The 27,095-nt window shown below is 44.1% G+C and overlaps 1 protein-coding gene across 1 annotated transcript in view; it reads right to left on the reverse strand.

The window, feature by feature from the left end:
* The window catches only part of DCAF5 (DDB1 and CUL4 associated factor 5), a 686,846-nt gene that overhangs the window by 392,398 nt on the left and 267,353 nt on the right, over positions 1-27,095 (reverse strand). The window contains exon 4 of the mRNA XM_044073987.1: positions 24,619-24,758. Within this exon, the coding sequence (XP_043929922.1) occupies positions 24,619-24,758 (140 nt within the window). The remainder of the gene's footprint in view (positions 1-24,618; positions 24,759-27,095) is intronic.

Raw genomic sequence — 27,095 nt, forward strand, 5'->3', positions numbered from 1 at the left:
GCGGGGAGAGAGTACTCATGTCAAATCTGATCTACTTAATGTGATCTGATGATGTCTAGTTATTAACTAGACGAAAAGCACTTTGTCTTATTGAGTCATTTTACTACTTTATTATTTTATTTAAGTTTCGAGTGTCTGCAGTTCCTGAATTTGTTTACTTGTTATTCAACTGTTGGCCATGCCGTTTCTTTTCGTAGACTATTACTAGCTTCACGAAATGTAACTGGCAGCAGGAAATTTGGGTGCTCTTTAGAAAGGAGAAAAGCCTCTGAAGTCAGATCTGTAACGAACTGGAATTACCTCTCATCATTGGATCTGATGTCAAAAACTAACGATCTCTGTCCTTGATTTGAGGGGTAGAAGGGATGGTAATAAGGATTTGATCTCCCCTGTAGTTATAAGACTCTAAGGTAGCTTCCTGACAGAGGGTCGGTCTACTGCCTTTTCTTCCATAGTCTATGCCCTGACCACTACTGCCTCTGCAGCTGCACTTCTTAAATGCATTCTTTTGTTTGAACTGGTGGGCACTCATTTGTTTCCTGCAGAAGGCCAGATTCTGTTGATAATTTCTATTACACTGTGGTTCAGGCAGGTAAAGAAAACTTTCCATTTATCTCTAGTCTTTTAGATAACTTATGTGCAAGAAGGCGGCAAGATATCCTAATCTTATCAAAAGAAGGGTATTCAGGATTTAGGCCTTTTACATTTTCAAGCAGGAGTTGAATCTTGAGCCACAAATGGCTTCTCAGAATTTCCAGTGGTAGCAGCCCTGACAGATGCATTGATGGGCACCATGCCCATACATAAAGTACAGTTTTGTACCTACCATAAATGTAGATGTTCGAGTGTTCACCCTGCTGCAGTCATCACACTTGGGTTATCCTGTCGTCAGGCGGTCCCGCAGTCGGCCGGATTTCCAAAGTCTTGGTCCAACGTCAGTTGCTGTCGCCTCATCCCTGACGTCAGTGCGCCAGGGGTACATATATTGCAACCGACGCCATTTTCTTCAGTTTTTCTTGCCCCAGATGTCAGGTGCCCCCAAAAAGGTGATCCAAATCAGTACCAAAAAGTGAGAACACTGTACAGACACAAAAACTCTTCAGCTATAAGCAAATACATCAGTAAGGCATAGCAGAGGTTTAGCCAGTAAATCAGAGGGGTTGGAGGGAGGGTAACCTGGACTGCAGCAGGGTGAACACTCGAACATCTACATTTATGGTAGGTACAAAACTGTACTATGTTCATCGTGTTACCCTGCTGCAGTCATCACACTTGGGTTGAGTCCCAAAGCTAATGTAGGGTGGAAGCATTATAGAAGGTTAGAGGAGGCAATGAGCCCCTGCAGAACTGCAGTGGCGAAGCCTGCCCTGGACTTAGAATAAAGAGGTAAGTGATAGTGTTTGGTGAAGGTGTGTACAGAACTCCAAGTTGCAGCTTCTAAAATTTCCTTGGTAGGAAACCCCCTGAGAAAGGCTGTAGAGGTAGCTGTTGCCCTGGTAGAGTGGGACCTAATGGTAGGAGGAACTGGTTTCCCATGATGGGTATAGCAGAATCGTATGCAATGGCCTATCCATTTAGAAATGGTTTGCTTGGAAATGGCCTTCCCTTGAGTAGTTGTAGCATAGGAAACAAAGAGCTGGTCAGTTTTTCTGAAAGCCTTAGTTTTATCCAAGTAATATCGAAGCTGCCTGTGAATGTCCAAGGAATGTAGGAGTCTCTCACCTTTGTTCTGTGGATTGGGGAAGAAAATGGGTAGATGGATGGTTTGATTTAAAGCTACGCTGGAAACCACCTTAGGCATGAAGGTAGGATTAGTTCGTAGAGAAACTCTGTCGATGAAAAATGAGGAAAGGTTCCAATGCCATAAGTGCCTGCAATTCTGAAACTCTCCTAGCAGAAGTTATTGCCAGGAGCATGGCAGTCTTCCAAGATAGGAACTGAAGGTCTGCAGAAAAAGCTGGTTCAAAGGGAGGTAATGTTAGTTTTTCCAGAACAAAGTTGAGGTCCCATGTAGGCGTAGGAGCTCTTCTAGGTGGTCTAATGTTTTTTGCCCCTCTGAGGAACTGCCTTAGGAGTGGATTTGAAAATAAAGGTGGATTCGTGTCGTAGTGAGCTGAAATAGCTGAAGCATGGATTTTAACTGAGGAGAAGGAAAGTCCTTTATGCAACATCTCAGCTAAATATTGCAGAATGTGAGGCATATGAGGCTGAGTTGTATCTAGGGCTTTAGCTTGGTTCCAAGCAGAAAACCTTTTCCATTTGTCCGAGTAAGCCTTCCTGGTGCTTGGCCTCCTGGCTTCTAGAATAACATCCAGTACTGTTTGAGAAAGAGGAGCTGGTTGGCTACTTAATTGATTTGCCATGCCGCCAGGTTTAAGGTTTTGATCTGGCTGTGTAGAATCTGCTTGTCTTGCTGTGTGAGTAAATGAGGTATTTGAGGCAGTATCCATGGTGGGCAGTGAGCCATATTCTTCAACAGTGGGTACCAGTGCTGGCGTGGCCAGTCTGGGGCTATGAGAATCATTCAAGGTTTCTCATTTTTGACCTTCAAAAGAACCTTTGTGAGAAGAGGCAATGGAGGAAAGGCAAATGTTGTCAGGTTTTTCCAAGTGAAGGAGAGAGCATCCACTTTCCATGCTTGTTGGTGGAATGTCCTTGTACAAAATTTTGTCAGCTGGTAGTTTTGAGGACTGGCAAACAGGTCTATATTTGGTAGGCCCCATCTTTGAGTTATCATTGCAAATATTTGTGGGTCTAGCTTCCACTCGTGGGGATCTTTGATGTTTCTGCTTAGGTCGCCTGCCAATGTGTTTTTCTGTCCTGGCAGGAAGTGAGCTTGTAACTGGACTTGGTAGGTCAGAGCTGTGTTCCATAAGATTATTGCTTGCCTGCAAAGAGGGTAGGAATGTGTGCCCCCTTGTTTGTTTATGTACCACATGACTGTGGTGTTGTCCGTCTTTATTGCCAGTTGTCCAGGCTGTAGTAGATCCTTGAAGGCTGTCAGAGCATTCTGTACAGCAAGCATCTCTTTTTGGTTTATGTGCAGTTTTCTTTGTTCTGCAGTCCATAGGCCTTGAATGTATTTCCCTGCCATGTGAGCCCCCCAGGCATAGTCTGAAGCATCTGTTGTGATAGTTTGCCTGGGTGGGGGCAAGGTGAAAGGCTGACTTTTGTTGAGGTGACGTGCCTGTGCCCACCAGAGAAATTCCTGTTGAAGGCAGGGAATGAGAGATATCACTGTGTCCAAGCTGTGGCTGTGTTGAGACCATACGCTTTTTAGGTACCATTGTAATTTCTTCATATGCAGTTTTGCAAATGGTATTATCAGAATGCAAGATGCCATGAATCCCAAAGCCTGCAGAATTTTTCTTGCAGTTAATTGGGTCTTTGTTGCCATTGTCTTTAAATATTGAGTCAGTTGTAATTGCGTTGTGTCCAAGCTGGCAACCAGGAATGTCATTTTTTGTGAGGGTACTAGTTTTGATTTCTTTTCGTTTATTGTGTACCCCAGGCAATTTAGTAGATGCTTCACAAAAGCCAGATGTTGTATGAGAATGTCTTTTCTTTCTGCTTGGAAGAGGCAGTCGTCCAGGTATGGATATATTTGAAATCCTCTTTGTCTGCAGTATGCAATTACTGGTGCCAGGCATTTTGTGAATACTCTGGGTGCAGTAGATAAGCCAAAGGGCAGTGCAGAGAATTGATAATGGGTTGAACCTGCAATGAAACAGAGGTATTTTCTGCAACTTTGTCTGATGGGGACATGCAGGTATGCCTCCTTGAGGTCCAACGTTACCAGCCATGCTTCCTTGCCCAACATGGGAAGTAGCTGCTGTAGTGTTAGTATCTTGAATTTGGGAACTTGTAAGTAAGTGTTTAGAATTGAAAGGTCCAGAATTGGTCTCCAAGCATTTTCCTTTCTGGGTACCAGGAATAGTCTTGAGTAAAATCCTTGGCCTTGCTCTTGAGTTGGTACCCTTTGAATAGCTCTTATGGCCATGAAAGCTGTAATTTGTTTTTGAGCCTCTGCCCTTTGATTTTGTGTCAGGTTTGGCATTCCTCTTTTTATTGGTAAGGTGTGAAAGTGGAATCTGTATCCTCGTTAAATTATGTCCAGGACCCATTTGTCCTTTGTGACCATGTGCCAGTTGTCTACAAATAATGCTAGCTTTCCCCCCAGGGAGGCTGACAAAAGAGCTTTGTTTGGCCAGTTGAGGTGCAAGTCATTGAGTTTGCCTTCTGGTGGCTTGAGACCTGTCTTCTCCTCCCTTCTGGGTTGGAGTGGTCCATTGGTGAGGCTTATACTGAGCTTGTGGTTGTCCTCTGCCCCTTGGGCGCCTGTATTTACCCCTCTGAGGCCTGTCGGTGGCTGGAAAGGACCAATTTTTGGTTGGCCAGTTTCTGCTGAAGCGAGGGGGTTGTACCTGTAGGAAATCTTTGACTGTCTGCATTGATTTTGCCTTATCCTCCATTTTCTTTAAAACTTCTTCTGCTTTAACACCAAAAAGAACATCCTGCTGCAAGGGAGCATCTAGTAGTTTTGCTTTAACATGTTCAGGCAGACTCTGCTCCTTTAACCAGGCATGCCTATGTATAGCTGATCCAGTGACCGCTGCTCTGCTGGAGGCCTCTAAGGAATCAAACCCACATTGTAAGGTATGCTTGCCCACGTGCGCGGTGGCGTGCAACAAATCCTGTACTTCTTTCAATTCAGATTGTTGAGGAAGAGTTGTAATCTTTTGTTTTAACTGAGAGATCAGAAATTGCTGGTATTTAAGCATATGAAATTGACAGTTTAGAGCTCTCATAGCTAAAGTGGCTGAGGTGTAAACATTTTTCCCCCATCTGTCTAGTGCTCTTGAATCCCTCTCAGAAGGTACTGGGTTTTTAGCCATGGAAGCCTTAGCCCCCTTAGGACCCTGGGAGATTGTCTCTGGGTCAGCTACTGGGCTTTTGTAAAGGAATTTATGGGAATCAGGCACTCTGTAATATCTGTCAGGCTTGGCCGGGGCAGGAGGCAGAGAGTCAGGGTTGAAAGTGGATTCTAAATAAACATCATCCACAATGTCCAGAACAGGAGGGATGGCTAGAGGTCTGTGTTGGGGGAGTAAAAGAAACTCTCTGAGCCTTTTCTTGGAATCAGAGTAATCCTGGCCTTCCCAGTGAAAATGCTCCCTCATAGTGTGTAAAGTTTCCCCAAAAGAGTAATCTTCTGGAGGGGAAGCTGAGGGAATAGAGTCCTCAGCATCAGAATCTTCATAAGGAGAGAAGGAATAGTCTTGGTCTTCAGAGGAATCCGAAGAAATAGACAGTTGTTCAGAGGAAGCAGATTCTTCCTCTTGTCTAGGCCTTTTGTCAGGAGGGGGTTGGGAACCCCTGATAAGAGTAATCAGATCTTCAGCCATCTTAAGCATCTGTTTCTTAGGCATAGGGCCTTGAACAGGAGACTGAAGTGAAGCTTTTTTCGATTTGGAAGGAGTCTTCGATTTAGAAAACGTTTTGACTGTGAGAGTCGTAGGTCTGAAAACGCCTTCAGAAAGCGAAGGTGTTTCAGAAGAACCAGCATCCTTGGAAGGTAAGTCGTCGGTAGGGCCTGAAGTAAAAGGCTGAGTCGGCCTAGTACATTCTGTCAAAATATCCATAGCGGTCTCGGGTTCCACAACTGCGGTAGTCGGAGGCTGCGTCGGGGCCTCATAGATAACCGGAGGACCGGATCAACCGAGACCTCGGAATCAGGCTTGGGCCTGGGCTGACTATCCTTATCCCTGCGTTTTTTGTGCACGCCGGTAGTCGGTAGCTCCGACGGCATGTTATAATTAAATTTTCTGCCAAATAAGTGTTGTGCGAAATCAAAACATCTTTTAATAGTGCATTTATTAAATCTAGCACAAAAACGACAAGAAGTGACGTCGTGATCAGGGCCTAGGCAGGGTATACAATAAGAATGGAAATCCTTATGAGGTATTTGCTTCCCACAAGAAATACAATTGTTAACTTTTTCTGACATCGGTCTGAGGCAAGAAAAGTTTCCCCAACGGGGTACTTAGCTTTATAGAAGACTTCGGTCTGAAACTCGAATTTGAAAATCTCAGGAGTCGGCCAACCGGCACTTGTGAACTGCTTCTGCTTCGGGCACCGCGCGGCAAGAAAGACTGGAGAAAATGGCGTCGGTTGCAATATATGTACCCCTGGCGCACTAACGTCAGGGATGAGGCGACAGCAACAGACGTCGGACCAAGACTTTGGAAATCCGGCCGACTGCGGGACCGCCTTACGACAGGATAACCCAAGTGTGATGACTGCAGCAGGGTAACACGATGAACATCGGCCTGTTTCCCCACCTTACAAGACGTCTGAGCAAGTCTGAACAGTTTCAGCTTAAAAGTGGAGTCCACTAGGGAATCAACTACCTCTGCCATTTCCTTTTGCTCTAAAATGTGTTCAGAACTGCAAAATTTAAGACAAGCACATCACAATTTATGAGAGCTTGAAAAAACAGTTACTTAAAGATAAATTATTCCACTATGTCAATGTTTCCTAAGCAAGAAAGATACAAGTTATCCAAGTCCTGGAAGGAATTAACTTCCACAAAGATCATGTTAGTTACTAAAAGGGAAAGGTCAAAATCAAAGTAGCATAAAAATGTAGCACTGAAGCTATTAGTCGACAACAGTGATACTGCAAAGCAATATGCAATGTGTTAGTCAGTGTTATCTAAACTTACCATAAAGTCTATAGTAAAAAAAACACCTCAAAAAACTTCAAAATCATTAAAAAAAAATCAAGACTGTTTTAACTTAACTCTATTGGCCTTCAACTCATTCAAAAGACGGCAGTATGAAAGAAGCCCTCTTTTTCTGGGCAGCAAAAGGAACCACATGGGTTCATAATGCAGGCTAAACAACTATAATCTCAGAATGAGAAATACTTGCAAGGGACAACAGAAGGGATGGATTGCTATGACAGGATAGAGTAAAGGCAATGAAGGCAATATTCATGTATAAAGAAACATAGCACCCTGAAAAGGCCTTTGCTATTAGGGTGTTAGTATAGCTGTATAACATACTCAAACTGTAGATGTTCTAGCAGATCATATTTAGTCCACCTGGAAAGGCTTGTCCTTCCAGGCCAGACAGATGGGGATGTCAAGATGTTTACTGTACAAAGTTGATAACCATCATTGCCATTTTATATATTTCTTGCTCATGATGACTGTAGGGTATCTGCCCTACTAAATCACAGGTAATGATCTAATGATCCTGTCCAAGCAGAGACAGATGTATACAACCTTTGTGATCAAAACTTAAAGAAATGGGGCTCCCCAGTGCTACCAAAATGTGTGCAGGCCAGAAGCCCTGACAGGAAAGGGGGAAGAGCACTTACAAAGGGGTATGGAACTTCATCCTAGCTTTGATATCCAAGAAGAAAAGAGGGGATGTTGGGAAGGAACCAGTACTGCAACAGTCATCTACTTGAATATCTACTACTACCATAAGTTCTTACACAACTGTACTTAATATGTTTTTCATATAGATCACTGTTGCAGCAGTTTTTACTACTGGGATGATACCCATAAATTAGAAGACAAGGCTGGTGAGTAGGTTGGTAGAATTGAACAGAAGCAGGCCTGCAGAATGACAGTTGCAAATACAGCCCTAGACCTGCTAGCCATGTCTAGTCTAGACAAATAACCCCACAGAGGTGTTTCAAGAATAGCTTATCTCCGTCAGACAGGTCACAGTGACTGCTGTATCCCTAATGCTATGGGATACCACTGTCCTTTCCAACTTTTTGACATGATGAGACTACCAAAACAAGAAGCATTATCCCCGCCACATAAAAAACGGACGCTTAGAAACTGGTTTTCCCATCCTTCCTAGGTACAGAAGACACACTATGACTAATTTGAGGTTTTTTTTTTTTTTTGCTGCTGTTCTTGGTTTTATCTAGGTGGTATCTCAGCTGTCTCTTCACATCTAATGAATGAAGAATTCTCTCTCACTTGTTTAGGGGATTCTGGAAGAAAACATGGATGGACAGTTTGGCTGAGGGAGAATTCAGTTATTGCTTTTGGTATAAAATTAGGGTTATTTCCTAAAAGACTTAAGAATGGCTTTCTACATGTGACTGCCTGCAATTCTAAAATTCTTCTAGCTGAAGTGACAACCAGGAAAGTACAGTTTTGTACCTACCATAAATGTAGATGTTCGAGTGCTAATACAGCTGCAGTCATAACAGATGGGTTCTCCTGCCGTCAGGCGGGTCCTCGGTCGGCCGAATTCCAAAGTCTAGGTCCGGCGTCGGTTGTCGTCGCTTCTTCCCTGACGTCAGTGCGACAGGGGTATAAAAGAACCAGCCGACGCCATTTTCTTCAGTTTTTCTTGCCCCAGATGTCAGGTGCCCCCAGAAGGAAGGCAATACATAAAATTATGAAGTAATGCAATGCAATATAATCAAAAAACAGTAGTTGCAAGCAAATACACCATAAAAGAATACCCCTAGAGGGAAGGAGGGAGGGAAACCTGGACTGCAGCTGTATTAGCACTCGAACATCTACATTTATGGTAGGTACAAAACTGTACTATGTTAATCATGCATACAGCTGCAGTCATAACAGATGGGTAAAATCCCAAAGCTAAGAAAGGGGTGGTAGGCACTAGGTGGAACTAGGAGGAGCCAAAATGCCCTGCAAGACTGCAGTGGCAAAGCCTGCTCTAGATTTGGAGTATAATGGTAGGTTGTAGTGTTTGGAGAAGGTATGCACAGAACTCCAAATGGCTGCTTCCAAGATATCCTTGGTAGGAACTCCTCTGAGGAAGGCTGCAGAGGTGGCTGTGGCCCTGGTGGAATGAGTTCTAATGCCTGTAGGAACAGTTTTGCCATGAAAGGAATAGCAAAAGCGTATGCAGTGGGCTATCCATTTTGAGATTGTTTGCTTGGAAATTGGCTTTCCTGGAGCTCCTACCGCATAGGCCACAAAGAGCCGTTCTGATTTTCTGAAAGGCTTTGTTCTGTCCAAATAATAACGCAGTTGCCTGTGGATGTCCAAGGAATGTAGTAATCTCTCCCCTTTGTTTTGAGGATTGGGATAAAAAGTAGGTAAATGTACGGCCTGATTTAAAGCTACCCTGGATACCACTTTAGGCATAAAGGACGGGTTGGTTCGTAATGAAACTCTGTCCTGATGGAAGATGATAAAAGGCTGGACAGCCATGAGGGCCTGTAGTTCTGAAACTCTACGAGCTGAAGTGATAGCCAGAAGGAAAGCTGTTTTCCAGGACAAATATTGCAAATCTGATGAAGCAGCTGGCTCAAAAGGAGGCAAAGTCAGTTTTCCAGAATGAAATTTAGATCCCAAGCAGGTATTGGTTGTTTCCTTGGAGGTCTTAAATTCTTAGCCCCTCTGAGGAACTGTCTTAAAAGAGGGTGAGAGAATAAAGGAGGATCAGTGTTGTATTCTGCAGAAATGGCTGAGGCATGGATTTTGATGGAGGAGAACGAAAGTCCACTGCTTAGTAGTTCAGCCAAATATTGTAGTATTTGAGGTAAATTCAGTTTTCCAGGGTTCTGGCCCTTTTTCTCATTCCAGACACAAAACGTTTCCATTTTGCGGAGTAAGCTTTTCTAGTTGATGGCCTTCTGGCCTCCAAAATGACATCCTGCACCTCCTTGGAGAGTAGGGCCTGCTGTGATGCTAAGGCATCTTCCATGCGGCTAGATTGAGTGTTTTTAGCTGACTGTGAAGAGTTTTGAAGCTGTGCTGAGTCAGAAGAAGAGGCATTAGAGGCAGGGTCCATGGAGGGGAATGAGTCAGGCTCCTCAGGAGTGGGTACCAGTGTTGCCTTGGCCAGTCCGGAGCAATGAGGATCATCTTTGGTCTGTCTGCTCTGGTCTTCAACAGGACTTTGGACAGCAGAGGAAGAGGTGGGAAGGCATAAACTGTCATTGATGTCCAGCTGAAAGAGAGAGCGTCCACTCTCCAGGCCTTTGGGTGGAAGGTCCTCGAGCAGAATTTTGTCAATTGATGATTTTTGTGGGAGGCAAAGAGATCTATGTCTGGCCTTCCCCATTCTTGGATTATTTCTGTAAAAACTTTTGGATGCAACATCTATTCGTGTGGATCTGTCATATTCCTGCTTAGGTTGTCTGCCAGCGTGTTTTCCTTGCTTGGCAAGTACTGTGCTTGTAGTTCCATTTGTAAGTCCATGGCCATGTTCCAAAGTGATATGGCCAGTCTGCATAGGGGATAGGAATGTGTTCCTCCCTGCTTGTTTATGTACCACATAACTGTGGTGTTGTCCGTTCTTATCAATAGTTGACCTGGTTGTAGAAGGTCCTTGAAAGCTATAATAGCATTTATTACTGCTAGCATTTCCTTTTGATTGATGTGAAGGTGCTTTTCTTTTTGGGACCATTTGCCCTGAATGCACCGGTCTGTCATGTGTGCCCCCCAGGCGTAGTCCGAGGCGTCTGTTGTGATGACTTAATTTGCTTGAGGCTTGCTGAATGGAAGACCTGTGTTTGCTTGACATGCTTGAGCCCACCACAGAAATTCCTTTTGCAGACATGGAAGTAGTGGTATTATTGTTTCCAAACTGTGGCTGTGTTGAGACCATATGTTTTTTAGGTACCATTGTAGTTTTCTCATATGCAGCTTTGCACATGGGATTAGCAAGATGCAAGATGCCATGAACCCCAGAGCCTGCAGGATTTTCCTTGCAGTCAGCCTGGTGCAATTTGCCAGTGTTTTGAAATATTGAATTAGTTGCCACTGCTTCTCTGGCGTGAGGTAGGCCATCTGGGTGTTTGTGTCCAAATTGGCACCCAGGAAAATTATATTTCGAGAGGGTATTAGCCTTGATTTCTCTTTGTTGACTGTGTATCCCAGAGAGTTTAATAACATTATTACATAAGCCAGATGTTTCAGAAGAATGTGCTTGCTGTCCGCTTGGATCAGGCAGTCGTCCAAATAAGGGTATATTTGTATCCCTTGAAGTCTGCAGTAGGCAATTACTGATGCCAGGCATTTCGTGAATACTCTGGGCGCAGTAGATAAGCCAAAGGGCAATGCAGAGAATTGATAATGGGTTGAACCTGCAAGAAATCTGAGGTATCTTCTGCAATTTTGTCTGATTGGGACATGCAGGTATGCCTCCTTGAGGTCCAATGTTACCAGCCAAGACTCCTTGCCCAGCATGGGAAGAAGTTGCTGTAGAGTGAGCATCTTGAATTTTGGTAGGAGTAGGAATGTGTTTAGGATGGAAAGATCCAAAATAGGTCTCCAATCTTTTCCCATCCTTGGCACCAGAAATAGCCTGGAATAAAAACCTTGACCTTGTTCGTGTGTAGGTACCTCTTGAATAGCTTTCATGTTTATAAGATCTGAAATTTGCTTTTGTGCCTCTGCCCTTTGATTGTGTGGCAGTTTTGGCATGCCTCTCATTTTTGGAAGGGTATGAAAGTGGAATTTGTAGCTTCTGTTTATAATGTCCAGTATCCATTTGTCCTTTGTGACAACATGCCAATTTTTTGAGAATAGTGCCAGCTTTCCTCCTAAGGGGGCTGCCATTTGAGACCTGGTTGGCCTGCAAAGGGGAAAGTCATTGGGTTTGCTTTCTGAAAGATTGCGAGTTATCCTCACCACCTCTTTGTGTAGGAGCTTGCCATTGTCTGCCTCTGTACGATCCTTGTGGTTGTTCTCTGCCCCTCGGGCGCCTGTATCTGCCTCTTTGGGGTCTGTCCGTGGCAGGAAAGGACCAGTTTTTGGAAGGCCAATTTCTACTAAAACGTGGTGGTTGAACCTGCAGAAATTGTTTCACAGTTTGCATTGATTTAGCTTTTTCCTCCATTTTTCGTAATACTTCCTCAGCATTTGCCCCAAATAGTACATCCTTTTGAAGGGGGGCGTCTAGTAATTTAGCTTTGACATGATCAGGCAAGGTTTGTTCCTTGAGCCAAGCATGCCTGCGTATGACTGAGCCTGTAACAGCAGCTCTACATGAGGCCTTTAGAGCATCAAAACCACATTGTAAGGTATGTTTACCCACTTGTTCTGCACTATGCATCAAATCCTTCAACTCCTTCAAGTCTGGTTGTTCAGGTTGTGACATTTTACTTTTCAATTGAGATAACAGAAACTGTTGGTATTTTAGCATATGAAACTGACAGTTTAAGGCCCTCATGGTTAAGGTAGCCGAGGTATATACCTTTTTTCCCCACCTTTCTAAGGATCTGGAATCTCTCTCGGAAGGCAGTGGATTTTTGGCAATGGAAGCCTTAACTCCCTTGGGTCCCTGTGAGATGGTTTCTAGGTCAGCAGCATGGCTTTTGTAAAGGAATTGGTGTGAGTCAGGAACCCTGTAGTACCTGTCAGGCTTAACTGGAGCTGGAGGTAGAGAGTCCGGGTTAAGGCAGGCCTCCGAGTAAACATCATCTAGGATGTCCAAGACAGGAGGTATAGCCAGAGGCCTGTGCTGGGGTAACAAAGAAATTCTCTGAGCCTTTTCTTGGAATCTGAATAATCCTGGCCTTCCCAGTGGAAGTGTTCCCTTAAGGTATGCAAAGTTTCCCCAAATGAGAAATCCTCAGGGGATACAGAAGGAATAGACTCCTCTGCATCAGAGTCTTCAAAAGGGGAGTAAGCCTGTTCCTGATCATCAGAGTGGTCTGAAATAATGGATCCCTGATCAGAGGAGAGGGAATCTTCCTCCACTCTGGGCCTTTTGTCCGGAGGTGGCTGAGAACCTCTGATTAGAGTAATTAAATCCTCAGCCATTTTAAGCATCTGTCTCTTAGGCATGGGGCCTGGAGATGGGCCCTGTGTAACTGGTCTCTTAGGGTGCATGGTTGCTTTAGACTTGGTGAAAGCCTTGATGGAGAAAGAAGAGGAAGGTCTGAAGACACCTTGAGTGGAGGTGGACTTGTCCACATTCTGTGTTTCAACGCCAAGAGTGGCTTCGGTATCTGTAGTCGGGGTGTGGGCCGAGGAGCCTGCAACCTCGGGTACAGGAGACACCGCCAAAGATGTGTCATCGGTAGTCAGGGGCTGCGTAGGCGCCTCACTGAGAACCGGACCACGTGTAGTCGGCTTTGGCGTGGTGTCGGTAGAGGCCGCGGACCTCGAGTGTCGGTCCTTGTCTTTGCGTTTTTTAGACAAAACCAGTGTCGGAGTATCCGACGACATGGTATAGTTAAATGCTTTCCCAAAAAATTGCCGGGCGAACTCCGCCCGACACTTAATAGTGCGTTTGTTGAATGTAGCACAACAGTGACAGACTGAGACGTCGTGGTCTGGGCCTAAACAAGGTATACAGAGGGAATGGAAATCCTTATGCGGTATTTGCTTCCCACAAGAAATACAATTATTAACTTTGTCTGACATCGGTCTGAGGCAAGAAAAGTTTCCCCAACGGGGTACTTAGCTTTTAAGAAGACTTCGGTTTTCCAAATTTTTCGTAATCTCAGGAGCTGGCCGACCGGCACTTGCGAACTGCTTCTGCTTCGGGCACCGCGCGGCAAGAAAGACTGAAGAAAATGGCGTTGGCTGGTTCTTTTATACCCCTGTCGCACTGACGTCAGGGAAGAAGTGACGACAACCGAGGCTGGACCTAGACTTTGGAATTCGGCCGACCGAGGACCCGCCTGACGGCAGGAGAACCCATCTGTTATGACTGCAGCTGTATGCACGATGAACATCAACACAGTTTTCAATACTGCATACCTGATGGGTGCTACCAAAGCAAATTCAAAAGGGAGATGTGTAAGCTTTTGCAAGACACAATTCAAGCCCTGTGGGGTAGCAGTAGCTTTTCTGGTTGGCTTCAGTTGAAAGACTCCCAAGAAGGGCTGTGTAACAGTCAGCAGTGATGCTAAGGGAAGGTAGCAATAATATGCAAGTAAAAATGGTTGAGAAATGTACCTTTACACAGGCATACATCAGTGTAACTCAGAGCGTGTGTATGTACCTTTAAGAAGCATTTCCATTTGTAAGCAAGTGCATATAAATAGTGAGCACGTGCAAGCAGCAGTGCCATTTTGACAGAACAGCCAGAGTGTTAACATGTATGAGTGTGGTAGTCAGTCTGTTTATAAGTTTATTTACCTTTAAGTTACAAAGCCTCATTTCTGATGTGCTTGCGTGTAATAAAGCTGCTTGAACTGAACCGACGAATGTTCATCTGTTTTATCCTGACCAGACAAGCGACATAAACAGAATAGTTCACTTAAGTATAGAAGAACCACTTTCATATGTACTATTCCATGGTCCTGATCCTTCAGGAGGCATGAGTGGAAAAAACTCTTCCATTTGGCTAATGGCCTCCTTGTAAGCCTACTAGACTCCTTAAGTATGTTCAGCATGTCCAGACTAAACTGGTGCCTGAAAATCAGAAGAGTTAACTCATCCAGGCTATAATCTGCAATGCTTCTAAGTTGGGGTGTATCAAGGTTCCTTTGTTCTGAGTTAGAAGGTCTATCTGCAAAAGACATGTAAGTTTTCATCTGCAGCATGTGAATGAGGAGGAAGACCTCAAGCTGTTTGGGCCAAAAATGGGACTAGTAACAGCATACCTGGCCTCTCTCCTTTTGCTTTCTGGATCACACCGTGGGGGAAGGGGGACAAATAAGAGAGAGGGGGGTGGGGAGATACAGAGAGTGCATACAGTATGAGAGCTAGACATTTCAAGGAAAATTCATCCACTACCCAAGCTTCTTTGTGAGATGTTCTGGAACCAAACGTCCTAAACTGGCTGCTGCTTTGAGAGGCAATCAGATCTATTTCTGGGACACCCCATCTGTGAACAATCTAAAGAAAGGCAACCATGTGCAACATTCATTCATAGGTATCTGTTGCTGATCTGCTTAGCTGGTCTGCCATGGTGTTCAAATGGAATGAGATACAGGCTGCCCTTAGGGTCATTTGGGTTTAAAAAGATGCACAAATGGTAAGATCGAGCCCCCCGTTTGTTGATGTACCACAATATAGTAGTGTTGTCTGGTGACTCCCGCAAACCCCCTGATTTCCAGACAGTCTTAAAGGTTCTGAATGTTTTATCAGCACCATGATCTCCTTTACATTTACTTGCATCTTCCTTTAGTTTGCATCCTAACCCCTTTGTACTCTGAAGCCATGTGAATGCAACCCAAAAGCTAGGTCTGATGCATCCCTGGTTAGTGCTTGACTGTGTGGTTCTTATTTGAAGAACTGCCTTTTTATTTAGTTTGGTCTGGTTGACCCACCATCACAGCTATTTACAGATGCAGAGTAGCACACAGAGCACTCCTCCAGGGACTGTGAATGTTGACTTCAGGTACTTCTCAGGTACCAGTGAAGTTCTCTCAAATTCAGTTTGGCCAGGAGAACCATCAGAATTGTTAAAGGCATAAATGCCACTGCCTTCAGTAACTCCCTGCTTATAAACATTGTTTCCAGAGTCATCAGCTGTTAAGTGCCAGAAATTCAGTCTTTTTTTTTATTTGATTGGAGCTAGGCTCTCTGGTTGCTGGAATCCAATAAGGATCCAAGGAAACACAGTTTATTGGAAGGGTTGAGATCTGACTTGGGATACTGAAGGAAAACCTCAGGCTTGGAAAACAGCCCACAGTGAATTCCAAGTCCATCTCTACTTCCTCATAGAATAATGCTGGAATTAAGTACTAGTCCTAGTAGGGATAAATGTGAATGCCCTTGAATCTGCAATGAGCAATTACTAGATCCAGGCACTTTATGAAAACCCTGGATGCAGTAGTCAATCCAAAGGGCAAGAATGTAATCATGGAAGCCCCCTGCCTCAAATCTGACTGAGCATCTGTTCTCCTGTTAATGTATTGATGAAGACGACAGGCATCTTTGAGATCCAGGAAAACCATCACAGTTTGAAAGAATAAGAGTGGTAAAGTACAGTTTTGTACCTACCATAAATGTAGATGTTCGAGTGCTAATACAGCTGCAGTAATCACAGATGGGTTTTCAGCCGTCAGGCGGTCCCTCGGTCGGCCGAATTCCAAAGTCTTGGTCCGGCGTCGGTTGTCGTCGCTTACTCTTCTGATGTCAGGAAGGCCAGAGTATATAAGACACAGCCGACGCCATGTTCTTCAGTCTTTCTTGCCCCAGATGTCAGGTGCCCCCAAAAGGAAGGCAATACATAAATAAGGCTTATCTACATATGCAAGCAATGCAATGTAATGTAAAATCAGTGTAAGCAAGCAAATAAAACATAGCAGGATAACCCAGTCAGGTGGTATGAAGAGGTTGTTAGGCCCCATGCCTTTACCAAGTGGGGAAGAAGGGAGGGAAACCTGTACTGCAGCTGTATTAGCACTCGAACATCTACATTTATGGTAGGTACAAAACTGTACTATGTTCATCGTGCATACAGCTGCAGTAATCACAGATGGGTAGAGTCCCAAAGCTATGCATAGGGTGGTAGGTACTATGAGGAACTGGGTTGAGCCAGAATGCCCTGCAAAACAGCAGTGGCAAAGCCTGCTCTTGTCCTGGAATATAAGGGCAGGTGGTAGTGTTTTGTGAAGGTATGTACAGAACTCCAAGTGGCTGCCTCCAAAATATCCTTAGTAGGAACACCTCTGAGGAAGGCTGTAGAGGTGGCTGTGGCCCTGGTGGAGTGAGATCTGATACCAGTAGGGACAGATTTCCCATGATAGGAATAACAAAACCGTATGCAGTGGCCAATCCACTTGGAAATGGTCTGTTTGGTAATTGGTTTCCCTTGAACCCCTACGGCATAGGACACAAAAAGTTGTTCTGATTTCCTGAAGGACTTTGTTCTGTCCAAATAGTAACGTAGCTGCCTATGGATGTCTAAAGAGTGAAGCAGCCTCTCCCCTTTGTTTTGAGGGTTAGGATAAAAGGTAGGTAGGTGTATGGCTTGATTTAAGGCTACCCTGGAAACCACTTTTGGCATAAAGGATGGGTTGGTACGAAGGGAAACCCTGTCCTGATGGAAGATGAGGAAGGGCTGCACCGCCATGAGGGCCTGTAGTTCAGAAACCCTACGAGCTGAAGTGATGGCCAGAAGGAAAGCTGTTTTCCAGGACAAATATTGCAGATCAGTTGAAGCAGCAGGTTCAAAGGGAGGCAATGTTAATTTTTCTAGTATGTAGTTAAGGTCCCAGGCTGGTATTGGTTGCTTCCTTGGAGGTCTTATATTCTTAGCCCCTCTGAGGAACTGTCGTAAGAGTGGGTGAGAGAATAAAGGAGGATCCGTGTTAAATTCTGCAGAAATGGCTGAGGCATGTATTTTTATGGAAGAAAATGAAAGTCCACTGTTCAGCAGTTCAGCTAGGTACTGTAAAACCTGAGGCAAGTTCAATTTTCTAGGGTCCTGGCCTCTTTTCTCATTCCAACAGCAAAACCGCTTCCATTTTGTGGAGTAAGCTTTTCTAGTAGATGGTCTTCTGGCCTCCAAAATGATATCCTGCACCTCCTTGGAGAGTAGGGACTGTTGTGGTGTCAAGGAATTTTCCATGCAGCGAGGTTGAGTGTTTTCAGCTGACTGTGAAGAGTTTTGTAGCTGTTCTGAGTCAGTAGAAGAGGCATTAGAGGCAGGGACCAGGGAGGAGTATGTGTTAGGCTCCTCAGGAGTGGATACCAGTGTTGCCTTGGCCAATCTGGAGCAATCAGTATCATCCTCGGTTTGTCTGTTCTTGCTTTCAAAAGCACCTTGGGCAGAAGAGGCAGAGGTGGGAATGCATAAACTGTCCATGCTGTCCAACTGAATGAAAGGGCGTCCACTTTCCAGGCCTTTGGATGGAAGGTCCTTGAACAAAACTTTTTCAGTTGATGATTCCTGTGGGAGGCAAAAAGATCCATGTCTGGCCTCCCCCACGCTTGGATTATCTCTGTAAACACCTGAGGATGTAACTTCCATTCGTGTGGATCTGTCATATTTCTGCTTAGAGTGTCTGCCAGTGTGTTTTCCAGTCCTGGCAAGTACTGTGCTGGAATTTCGATTTGTCTTTCCAGAGCCAAGTTCCAGAGAGTCATGGCTAGTCTGCACAAGGGGTATGAATGTGTTCCTCCTTGTTTGTTTATGTACCACATTACTGTGATGTTGTCTGTTTTTATCAGTAACTGCCCTGGATGCAGGAAGTCCTTGAAAGCTGTAATTGCATTTATTACTGCTAGCATTTCTTTTTGATTGATGTGAAGGTGCTTTTCCTTTTGGGACCATCTGCTCTGAATGCACCTGTCCTTCATGTGCGCCCCCCAGGTGTAATCTGAGGCGTCTGTGGTTATGACTTGTTTTGCTTGAGGCTTGCAGAATGGAAGGCCTGTGTTTACTTGACATGCTTGGGCCCACCATAGAAATTCCTTTTGCAAACATGGAATTATTGGTATAATTGCTTCCAAACTGTGACTGTGTTGAGACCATAGATTTTTTAGGTACCATTGAAGTTTCCTCATATGCAGCTTTGCACATGGGATTAGAAGAATGCAAGATGCCATGAATCCCAGAGCCTGCAGGATTTTCCTTGCAGTAAGCCTGGTACTTTTTGCTAGTGTTTCGAAGTACTGAGATAGTTGCCCTTGTTTTTCTGGTGTAAGATATGCCATCTGGGTGTTTGTGTCCAAGTTGGCACAGAGGAAGGTTATTTTCTGAGATGGTGTTAGCCTTGATTTCTCCTTGTTGATGGTATAGCCCAGAGAAAGCAGTAACCGTGTCACATATGCCAGATGTTCCAGTAGTATGCGTTTGCTGTCCGCTTGGATCAGGCAGTCGTCCAGATAAGGGTAAATTTGTATCCCTTGAAGTCTGCAGTAGGCAATCACTGATGCCAGGCACTTTGTGAATACTCTGGGCACAGTAGATAAGCCAAAGGGCAATGCAGAGAATTGATAGTGGATTGAACCTGCAAGAAATCTGAGGTATCTTCTGCAGCTTTGTCTGATTGGGACATGCAGGTATGCCTCCTTGAGGTCCAATGTTACCAGCCAAAACTCCTTGCCCAGCATGGGAAGAAGTTGCTGTAATGTGAGCATCTCGAATTTTGGTACGAGTAGGAATGTGTTTAGGATGGATAAGTCCAAAATGGGTCTCCAGTCGGTTCCTTTTCTTGGTACCAGAAAAAGCCTTGAATAAAAACCTTGACCTTGTTGGTGTGTAGGTACCTTTTGTATAGCTCTCATGTTTAGGAGCTTTGAAATTTGCAGTTGTGCCTCTGCCCTTTGATTTTGTGGCAGGTTTGGCATGCCTCTCATTTTTGGAAGAGTGTGAAATTGAAATTTGTAGCCTCTGTTTATAATGTCCAGTATCCATTTGTCTGTTGTGAATATATGCCAATTGCTTGCAAATAATGCTAGTTTTCCTCCCAAAGGTGCTGCCAGCTGAGACTTGCTTGGCATGGAAATGAGGGAGTCATTGGGTTTGCTTCCTGTATTGTTGTGCACTGTCTTCACCACCTCTTGGTGCTGGAGATTGCCATTGTCTGCCTCTATATGATCCTTGTGATTGTCCTCTGCCCCTTGCGCGTCTGTATCTACCTCTTTGGGGCTTGTCAGTGGCCGGAAAGGACCAGTTTTTTGAAGGCCAATTTCTGCTAAAACGTGGTGGTTGGACCTGTAAGAAAGCCTTGACAGTTTGCATAGATTTGGCTTTTTCTTCCATTTTCCATACTATCTCCTCAGCATTAGTACCAAATAGTACATCCTTTTGTAAAGGAGCATCAAGAAGTTTAGCTTTGACATGATCAGGTAAATTTTGTTCCCTAAGCCAGGCATGTCTGCGAATGACTGATCCTGTAGCAGCTGCTCTACTGGAAGCCTCTAGGGCATCATAACCACATTGTAAGGTGTGTTTACCCACTTGCTCCGCACTATGCATCATATCCTGTAACTCTTTTACATCTGGTTGTTCAGGTTGAGACATTTTGTTCCTTAATTGTGATAACAGGTACTGTTGATATTTGATCATATGAAACTGACAGTTTAAGGCCCTCATGGCTAGGGTGGCAGAGGTATATACCTTTTTACCCCACCTTTCTAGAGATCTGGATTCCCTTTCTGCAGGGAGTGGATTCTTGGCAGTGGAGGCCTTTAATCCCTTGGGACCTTGTGAAATGGTTTCAGGGTCAGCATTATGGCCTTTGTAGAGAAATTGGTGAGAGCTGGGTACTCTGTAATAGCTATCAGGTTTTACTGGTGCAGGAGGCAGAGAATCAGGGTTAAGGCAAGCCTCCGAATAGACATCATCCAGTACATCCAAAACAGGGGGTATAGCCAGAGGTCTGTGCTGAGGTAACCAAAGAAATTCCCTAAGTCTTTTCTTGGAATATGAAAAGTCTTGGCCTTCCCAATGGAAGTGTTCCCTCAAAGTGTGCAAGGTTTCCCCAAAAGAAAAATCCTCTGGAGGTGAAACAGAAGGAATGGACTGTTCTGCATCCGAATCCTCAAAAGGGGAGTAAGAGTGTTCCTCTGCATCAGAATGTTCTGATAAAATGGATCCCTGATCAGAAGAGGGAGATTCTTCCTCCACTCTGGGTCTCTTGTCAGGAGGGGGCTGAGAACCTCTGATAAGAGTAATTAAATCCTCAGCCATTTTAAGCATCTGTTTCTTAGGCATGGGTCCAGGAGATGGGCCCTGTGCAACAGGCCTCGTAGTATGCCTGGCTGCTTTGGATTTAGTAAAAGCCTTTATTGAAAAAGAAGATGAAGGCCTAAATACACCATGGGTGGAGGTGGACCTGTCCACATTAGTAGGCTCGACATTAGCAGGGGCTTCGGTTGTAGTCTGGGAGAGGGCCGAGGACCCAGCGGTCTCGGGTACAGAGGACATCGCCAAAGGAGTGTTGTCGGTAGTCAGGGACTGCAAAGGCGTCTCGCTGAGAACCGGACCACGTGTAGCCTGTTTTGGCGTGGTGTCGGTCCTTTTCCTTGCGTTTTTTGGACAAAACGGTAGTCGGAGTGTCCGACGACATTTTATAATCAAAAGCTTTACCAAAGTAGTGTTGGGCGAACTCCGCCCGACGCTTGATAGTGCGTTTATTGAAGGTAGCGCAAAAGCGACAGCCCGAGACGTCATGGTCTGGGCCCAAACAAGGTATGCAAAGGGAATGGAAATCCTTATGCGGTATTTGCTTCCCACAAGAAATACAATTATTAACTTTTTCTGACATCGGTCTGAGGCAAGAAAAGTTTCCCCAACGGGGTACTTAGCTTTAAAGAAGACTTCGGTTCCAATTTTTTCGTAATTCAGGAGCTGGCCGACTGGCACTTGCGAACTGCTTCTGCTTCGGGCACCGCGCGGCAAAAAAGACTGAAGAACATGGCGTCGGCTGTGTCTTATATACTCTGGCCTTCCTGACGTCAGAAGAGTAAGCGACGACAACCGACGCCGGACCAAGACTTTGGAATTCGGCCGACCGAGGGACCGCCTGACGGCTAAAAACCCATCTGTAATTACTGCAGCTGTATGCACGATGAACATCCAGTGGTTGTAATGTTAGCATCTTGATTTCCAGAAATTGTTTAGCCATTCACAAAGGACTCCTTTCTGGGTACTACAAAGGGCCCTGAGGAGAACCTGCTAACCTGCTGTTTTGCTCTTGTTTTGATACAGGTTCTATGACTCCTACGATGTAAAATGTTTTATATGAGGAGAGAAGATAAATACACATGATACCGTGGTATAAGTGGAATAACTGCCATTACTGGTTTTCTTAGAAAATGTAGTCTGTAAACCAGATATATTAACTAAAGCACCCATTTCTCTTTTGTGGTGCTTTCCAAGTTTCTTATGCACTGGGCTACCCTTTATAATACCTTTGTGGTACGTGGGAGGGAAGGAAACAGGGTGGAGTGAGAGTTTAATGGGGTTAGTTGGATTAATTTTATGCAGACGTGGCTGCTTCTCTCCCTTTCCCTTCTTGTTCCCTGACATTTTTTTTCTTATACTCATCCTTCTAATCCTTAGCTTCCTTGCCTTTTCTATGCGTCCAATAACAGCAGCCAGACACAAATGTGTAATTCCTCCCATGTCTAGGAAAGGAAAAGACAAACAGCAGTTTCACTGATTGCAGTGCCCCCCCCTCCTCTTTAACTCAAACCTTTTGGATACTTCAACAATTAGATTCCCAAACAGCAGATCCTCATCCATGGGTGCATTAAAGAACCTGCAGCTTCATCAAGGTATGTCTCCTAATCGATGACCTCACAGACACTACCCTAGATTCTGACCTCACCACATCACAACCACCCTTAATGGAGAGCTTGACCACCTGAGTGTCAGAGTGAGGTCCAATAACTTCACTCTCAAATCTACAACAGTCACCACCTCAAGTATCTCCTTCATTTGATGTAGGACAGCAATTTGTAGCGTGATCATGTGGTTCTGGCAATGAATGGTTCTAAAGGTCAGGGTGGCAGCTGTGCATACTTTCTTACCAAATCAGTCCAGTACACTGAGAAAAATATTAGGAGCAAGCACCAGTTCTGACCCATTCTATCGATCCACATACTAACAATGCATCTGTCAACAAGGTTTTTGTAGAGGAACTCCTAGACCCTGCACAACCTACCAGGATTCATAGGGGCAAGAGGCTGGGAGCCCCTCTCCTTTCAGGCTACTGCAAAACCTTCCACAGATCTAAGGGCATCCAGACTCAGCACATCAAAGTACCTTTTGTAGAAATCCAACACATCTTTTGGCTCCCTTTTAAATTACTTTAATTCTATAAAGATTACGTCCAAATGAAATTTCTTCTATGGGTGAAGTAGAAGAGATGGTGTCATTGTGTTTTTGTCATTCTACAGGGTAAAAGCAGCTGATAAAAGTCTTCTCCCCCTTCTCTCTCTGAGGCTTCATCATCCTTTTCTGGAAAGGTTTCCCCTCTTTCACTTAGCAGAGGAGACTCCAGACACAAAAATTATCTGAATTTGCCTTCAGTCCTTGAATAACATGAAGGAACACTTCTGACAAGGAGCGCTACTTCTGGAAAACCGCTTGGAGAGTGGTCATGGACCCACTTGCTGCATGGGATCCAGAAAACTGCAGGGAGCTGAGGGTGAGCTATGTTTAACCTTCTGACCTGAGTACTCTTTAGTGGGGCTGTTGCTGCTGCTGTCCTGGAGACTAAGAAATAAGGACACGATTTCCAGACTTCAATACTTCGACCCTTAACACACTTACTAATAGGACAGTGGGTACACTGTCTGCCTCCTCTGTGAAAGCAAAATGTACTAGTCTCACAGGAACCTGAGAATGGTCAACTGGTCTGAATTCCATGTGAATGGGTCATGGTACGAAAAGGGCCTCACCAGAGACCTCAGACTCCCCCAGGCATCAGGACTGGGTGCAATGAAAATGTCTGTATAGCACCTGCATCATCAAGTCAAGCAGTAATGACAGAAATCTTTATTGCACTACCAGCACATTACACCTTTTATCGAATTGCTTCTTGGAGGGATGTCCAAGGTCAGAGATGAAGTGAAAGGTGCGAAAGCGGTATGAATCAAGGCCTTAAGTACCTAATGATCTAAACATTTTTTAAGTGAAAACTCTCTCTTCTCCTTTAACGTTTTTGGCATAAACCTTAGACAGCCCCTACAGCTCTATGTATCATGGTTTGGTCCTAAACAAGGCATACAACTACTGAAGTCTGTATGGGATCTGTTTACAAGAGCAACTGCCCTAATCTATGCAATCAAGTACACAGTCCTGTTAACTAAGAAAAAAAGCAGCGGTCTATTTTTTTCCAATGGGGACTTAATTGATTAAACTTCAGTGCAGGCTGAACCATGGCAGGATACACACATAAAAAAGGGCAATGCATACACTGCAAACTGTAGCAAAAAAGATACAAAATGGCAAGGGCAAAGGTCAGCTTGATACAGCGAACATCCAGACAATACACATCCCTAAAGGGACGGGCATCCACCTGGCCTGGAGAGAGAGAGGGTGCTGAGCTCTAGGAAGCTGGGACAGATGAATGGCTGGCTTTCCACAGAAGTCCCACAAGTAATGTCAGCTGCAAGATCAATTATCTGAAGAACATTAAATGCTATCAAGTAATACTCTTAAAGGCCAAAAATTATGACTAGAATTTAAAGAAAATGCAAATTAATTACTATATTACTACTTCAAAAAAAAAAATGTAAAAATATCGGCTCCAGTGTCACAAAGTCTAAATGAACAGAACATGCTGGAGGGATATATTCCTGTCCCAGAGACTTCCCATACTCTGGAACAGACTACCTATCTATGTCAAACAGAGCTCCTCATTAGCACTCTCCAAGAAAAATCTTGATGATTGGATGGGAAATGGGAAATTCACCCCGGGGATCACTTCTGTGGCTCTGCTCGACAGAGGCATAGGAAAATAATTTTCTTGGGTGGCGAAAGCCAGGGTACAGTTTTTGGCTAGGCTTGTATGGGCCCTAGGGCCAATAGCCTAGTACCTACCTATGAACCTATGAAGAAACTCTGAAATAACTAACACTCTGCAAAAATGAAAATGGCACTCAAGGTAACATGCCTTCTTAAAAACAGGTGTACCACAATGTAGTCACTACAAAAACCAGACTTTGAAACTGACTGAAGTTTCAGCAGTTACATACATAACATCAAAGAAACATACTTGTACTCTTCACTGTAAGGAGCTTACCTCCACTGACAGACTCCCGAATATCCCAAATAAGGACTCTACCATCATCTGCAGAGCTGGCAAAAACATTGTCGTTGACGGGATTCACAGACAGCCCATATACTGCTTCCTCATGTGGAAAAACATCTACAGTATGACCACTAAAAGAGCATAAATTCCAGTTACACGTAAAACTTGTCTACATTAACAATATAAAAGAGATATAAATAAACTTGTTTTAAATGTTGTACCATTGTTCAAGTGTTTCAAATACATCCAATGAACAATACATAAGGCACATTAGTGTAATGCACATAAATGCATTCCTCCTGCCACACATGTCCGCATTTACCCTGACAAGTTATTTTACCATCTGCAGAACACATTTATTATGTGAACAAATTTGGTGAATCAGCACATTTAATCCAAAGCAGACACTGTTGAAATAAGGAGTTACTAAAATCTCAAATCAGCCCTTGCTGCTCAAAATACTCCATTTTAAAAGAGCCAAACTGAGATATGCTCTAAGTGAGAAAGACAAAGGTTAAATGTATATTAGCCTGGGATTAACAAATGATTTAGACTCATCAAAATGTCTCCATGCAATAGGACAGGCAGTCTTAATAGCCTTTAAATCACATTACCTGTTAGAGTTACAATGCTAGGCTGAAAAATTGCAACCCTTTCCTCACCAGTTCAGCTGCATCTAGTATGACAGACTTGTGACACATACCTCTCAAATGTACAGATTTTTGTAGAATGTCCAGATGTGTGTGTCATATTTTTGGTCCGCTTCTCATAAAATTGCGGTTTTCTGGCAAATCATTGGTAAATCTTTGAGGTTTGAAGTCAGAAAATAATGACAGACATTTGAGTTGCAGATTTGATAACCTTCAGAAAATTCACACTAATGCAAAACCTGTTATTCTATCAACTTTCTAAGTTTGTAAACACAATATTTAAAAAGTGTCCCTATTTTTGGGCCTTTGTCCCCCATTACTTATTTATTTTACATTTGTTAACCGGGAAATTCTGACTGGACCAGGTCCATTTTCAGCGGAGGCCTGGGGAGAAAAGTTCCAGCATCAAGTTATACAAATACAGTACATCCAGCATAATACACAAAACAGGTTTTATCATATATGCTGAGCATAGTAATATAACAAGAAATTAATAAAACACTCCAGGTAACAGAAGATATAGAAAAGTACAGTTGTGTACACTTATGTTCGAGTGTCTTCACTGTTGCAGTCATGACTGTAGGGTTCTCCCCTGCTGGCAGGCAGTCCTCGGTCGGCCAGAATCCCAAAGTCTGGGTCCGCCGTCGGCTGCTCAGCCATTTTCCCCTGACGTCAGAGCGCCAGGAGTATAAAGCTGACAGCCGACGCCATGTTCTCCAGTTTTTCTTGCCCCAGATGTCAGGTGTTCCAAAATGAGTAAGATCCCATACCCTTTGCAAATACACCTCAGAAGAAGGGTGAAGAAGGGAACCACACAAAAGACAAAATAAGAGGGGACAGGAGGGAGGGTAACCCAGACTGCAACAGTGAAGACACTCGAACATCTACATTTATGGTAAGTGTACACAACTGTACTATGTTCATCGTGTTTCACTGTTGCAGTCATGACTGTAGGGTTGAATCCCAAAGCAGAATAAAAGGGAGGTGGTCATAAAGTAGAGGGGGCGGCTAAAAGACCCTGCAAAACTGCAGAAGCAGAGCCTGCCCTAGACTTAGAGTAGAGAGGTAGATTGTAGTGCTTAGAAAAAGTATGCACTGAACTCCAAGTTGCAGCTTCCAAAATGTCTTTGGTAGGAACTCCCCTGAGGAAGGCAGCTGAAGTGGCAGCAGCTCTGGTAGAGTGAGTCCTTATACTCCCTGGGATTTGCTTTCCATGGTGTGAATAACAAAATCTAATTCCATGAGCAATCCATTTAGAAATGGTCTGTTTTGAAATGGCTTTACCTTGGGAACTTGAAGCATAAGAAACAAACAATTGCTCTGACTTCCTGATGTCCTTGGTTCTGTCCAGGTAAAAACGTAGTGGTCTGTGTACATCCAAGGAATGCAAGATCCTTTCCCCCTTATTTTGAGGACTAGGGAAAAAAGTTGGCAAGTGAATAGTTTGATTTAAAGCCACTTTGGAAACCACCTTAGGCATGAAAGTAGGATTAGTCCTTAAAGACACCCTGTCTTGATGAAAAATAATATAAGGTTCCACAGCCATGAGAGCTTGCAACTCCGTAACTCTCCTGACAGAGGTCAGAGCTAACAGGATGGCTGTCTTCCAAGATAAAAACTTGATGTCAGATGTGGCAGCAAGCTCAAAAGGAGGTAAGGTGAGTTTTTCCAAAACATAGTTGAGATCCCAAGCAGGAATGGGTGGAGCTCTAGGGGGCCTTAAGTTCTTAGCTCCTCTGAGAAACTGTCTCATGAGCTGGTTGGAAAAGATTGGAGGGTCTGTATTATAATGAGCAGAAATAGCAGAGGTATGCATCT

Source organism: Protopterus annectens, chromosome 6.part0 (genome assembly GCF_019279795.1).
Source record: "Protopterus annectens isolate FY-2018-M chromosome 6.part0, PAN1.0, whole genome shotgun sequence".
Classification (NCBI taxonomy): Eukaryota; Metazoa; Chordata; order Ceratodontiformes; family Protopteridae; genus Protopterus; species Protopterus annectens.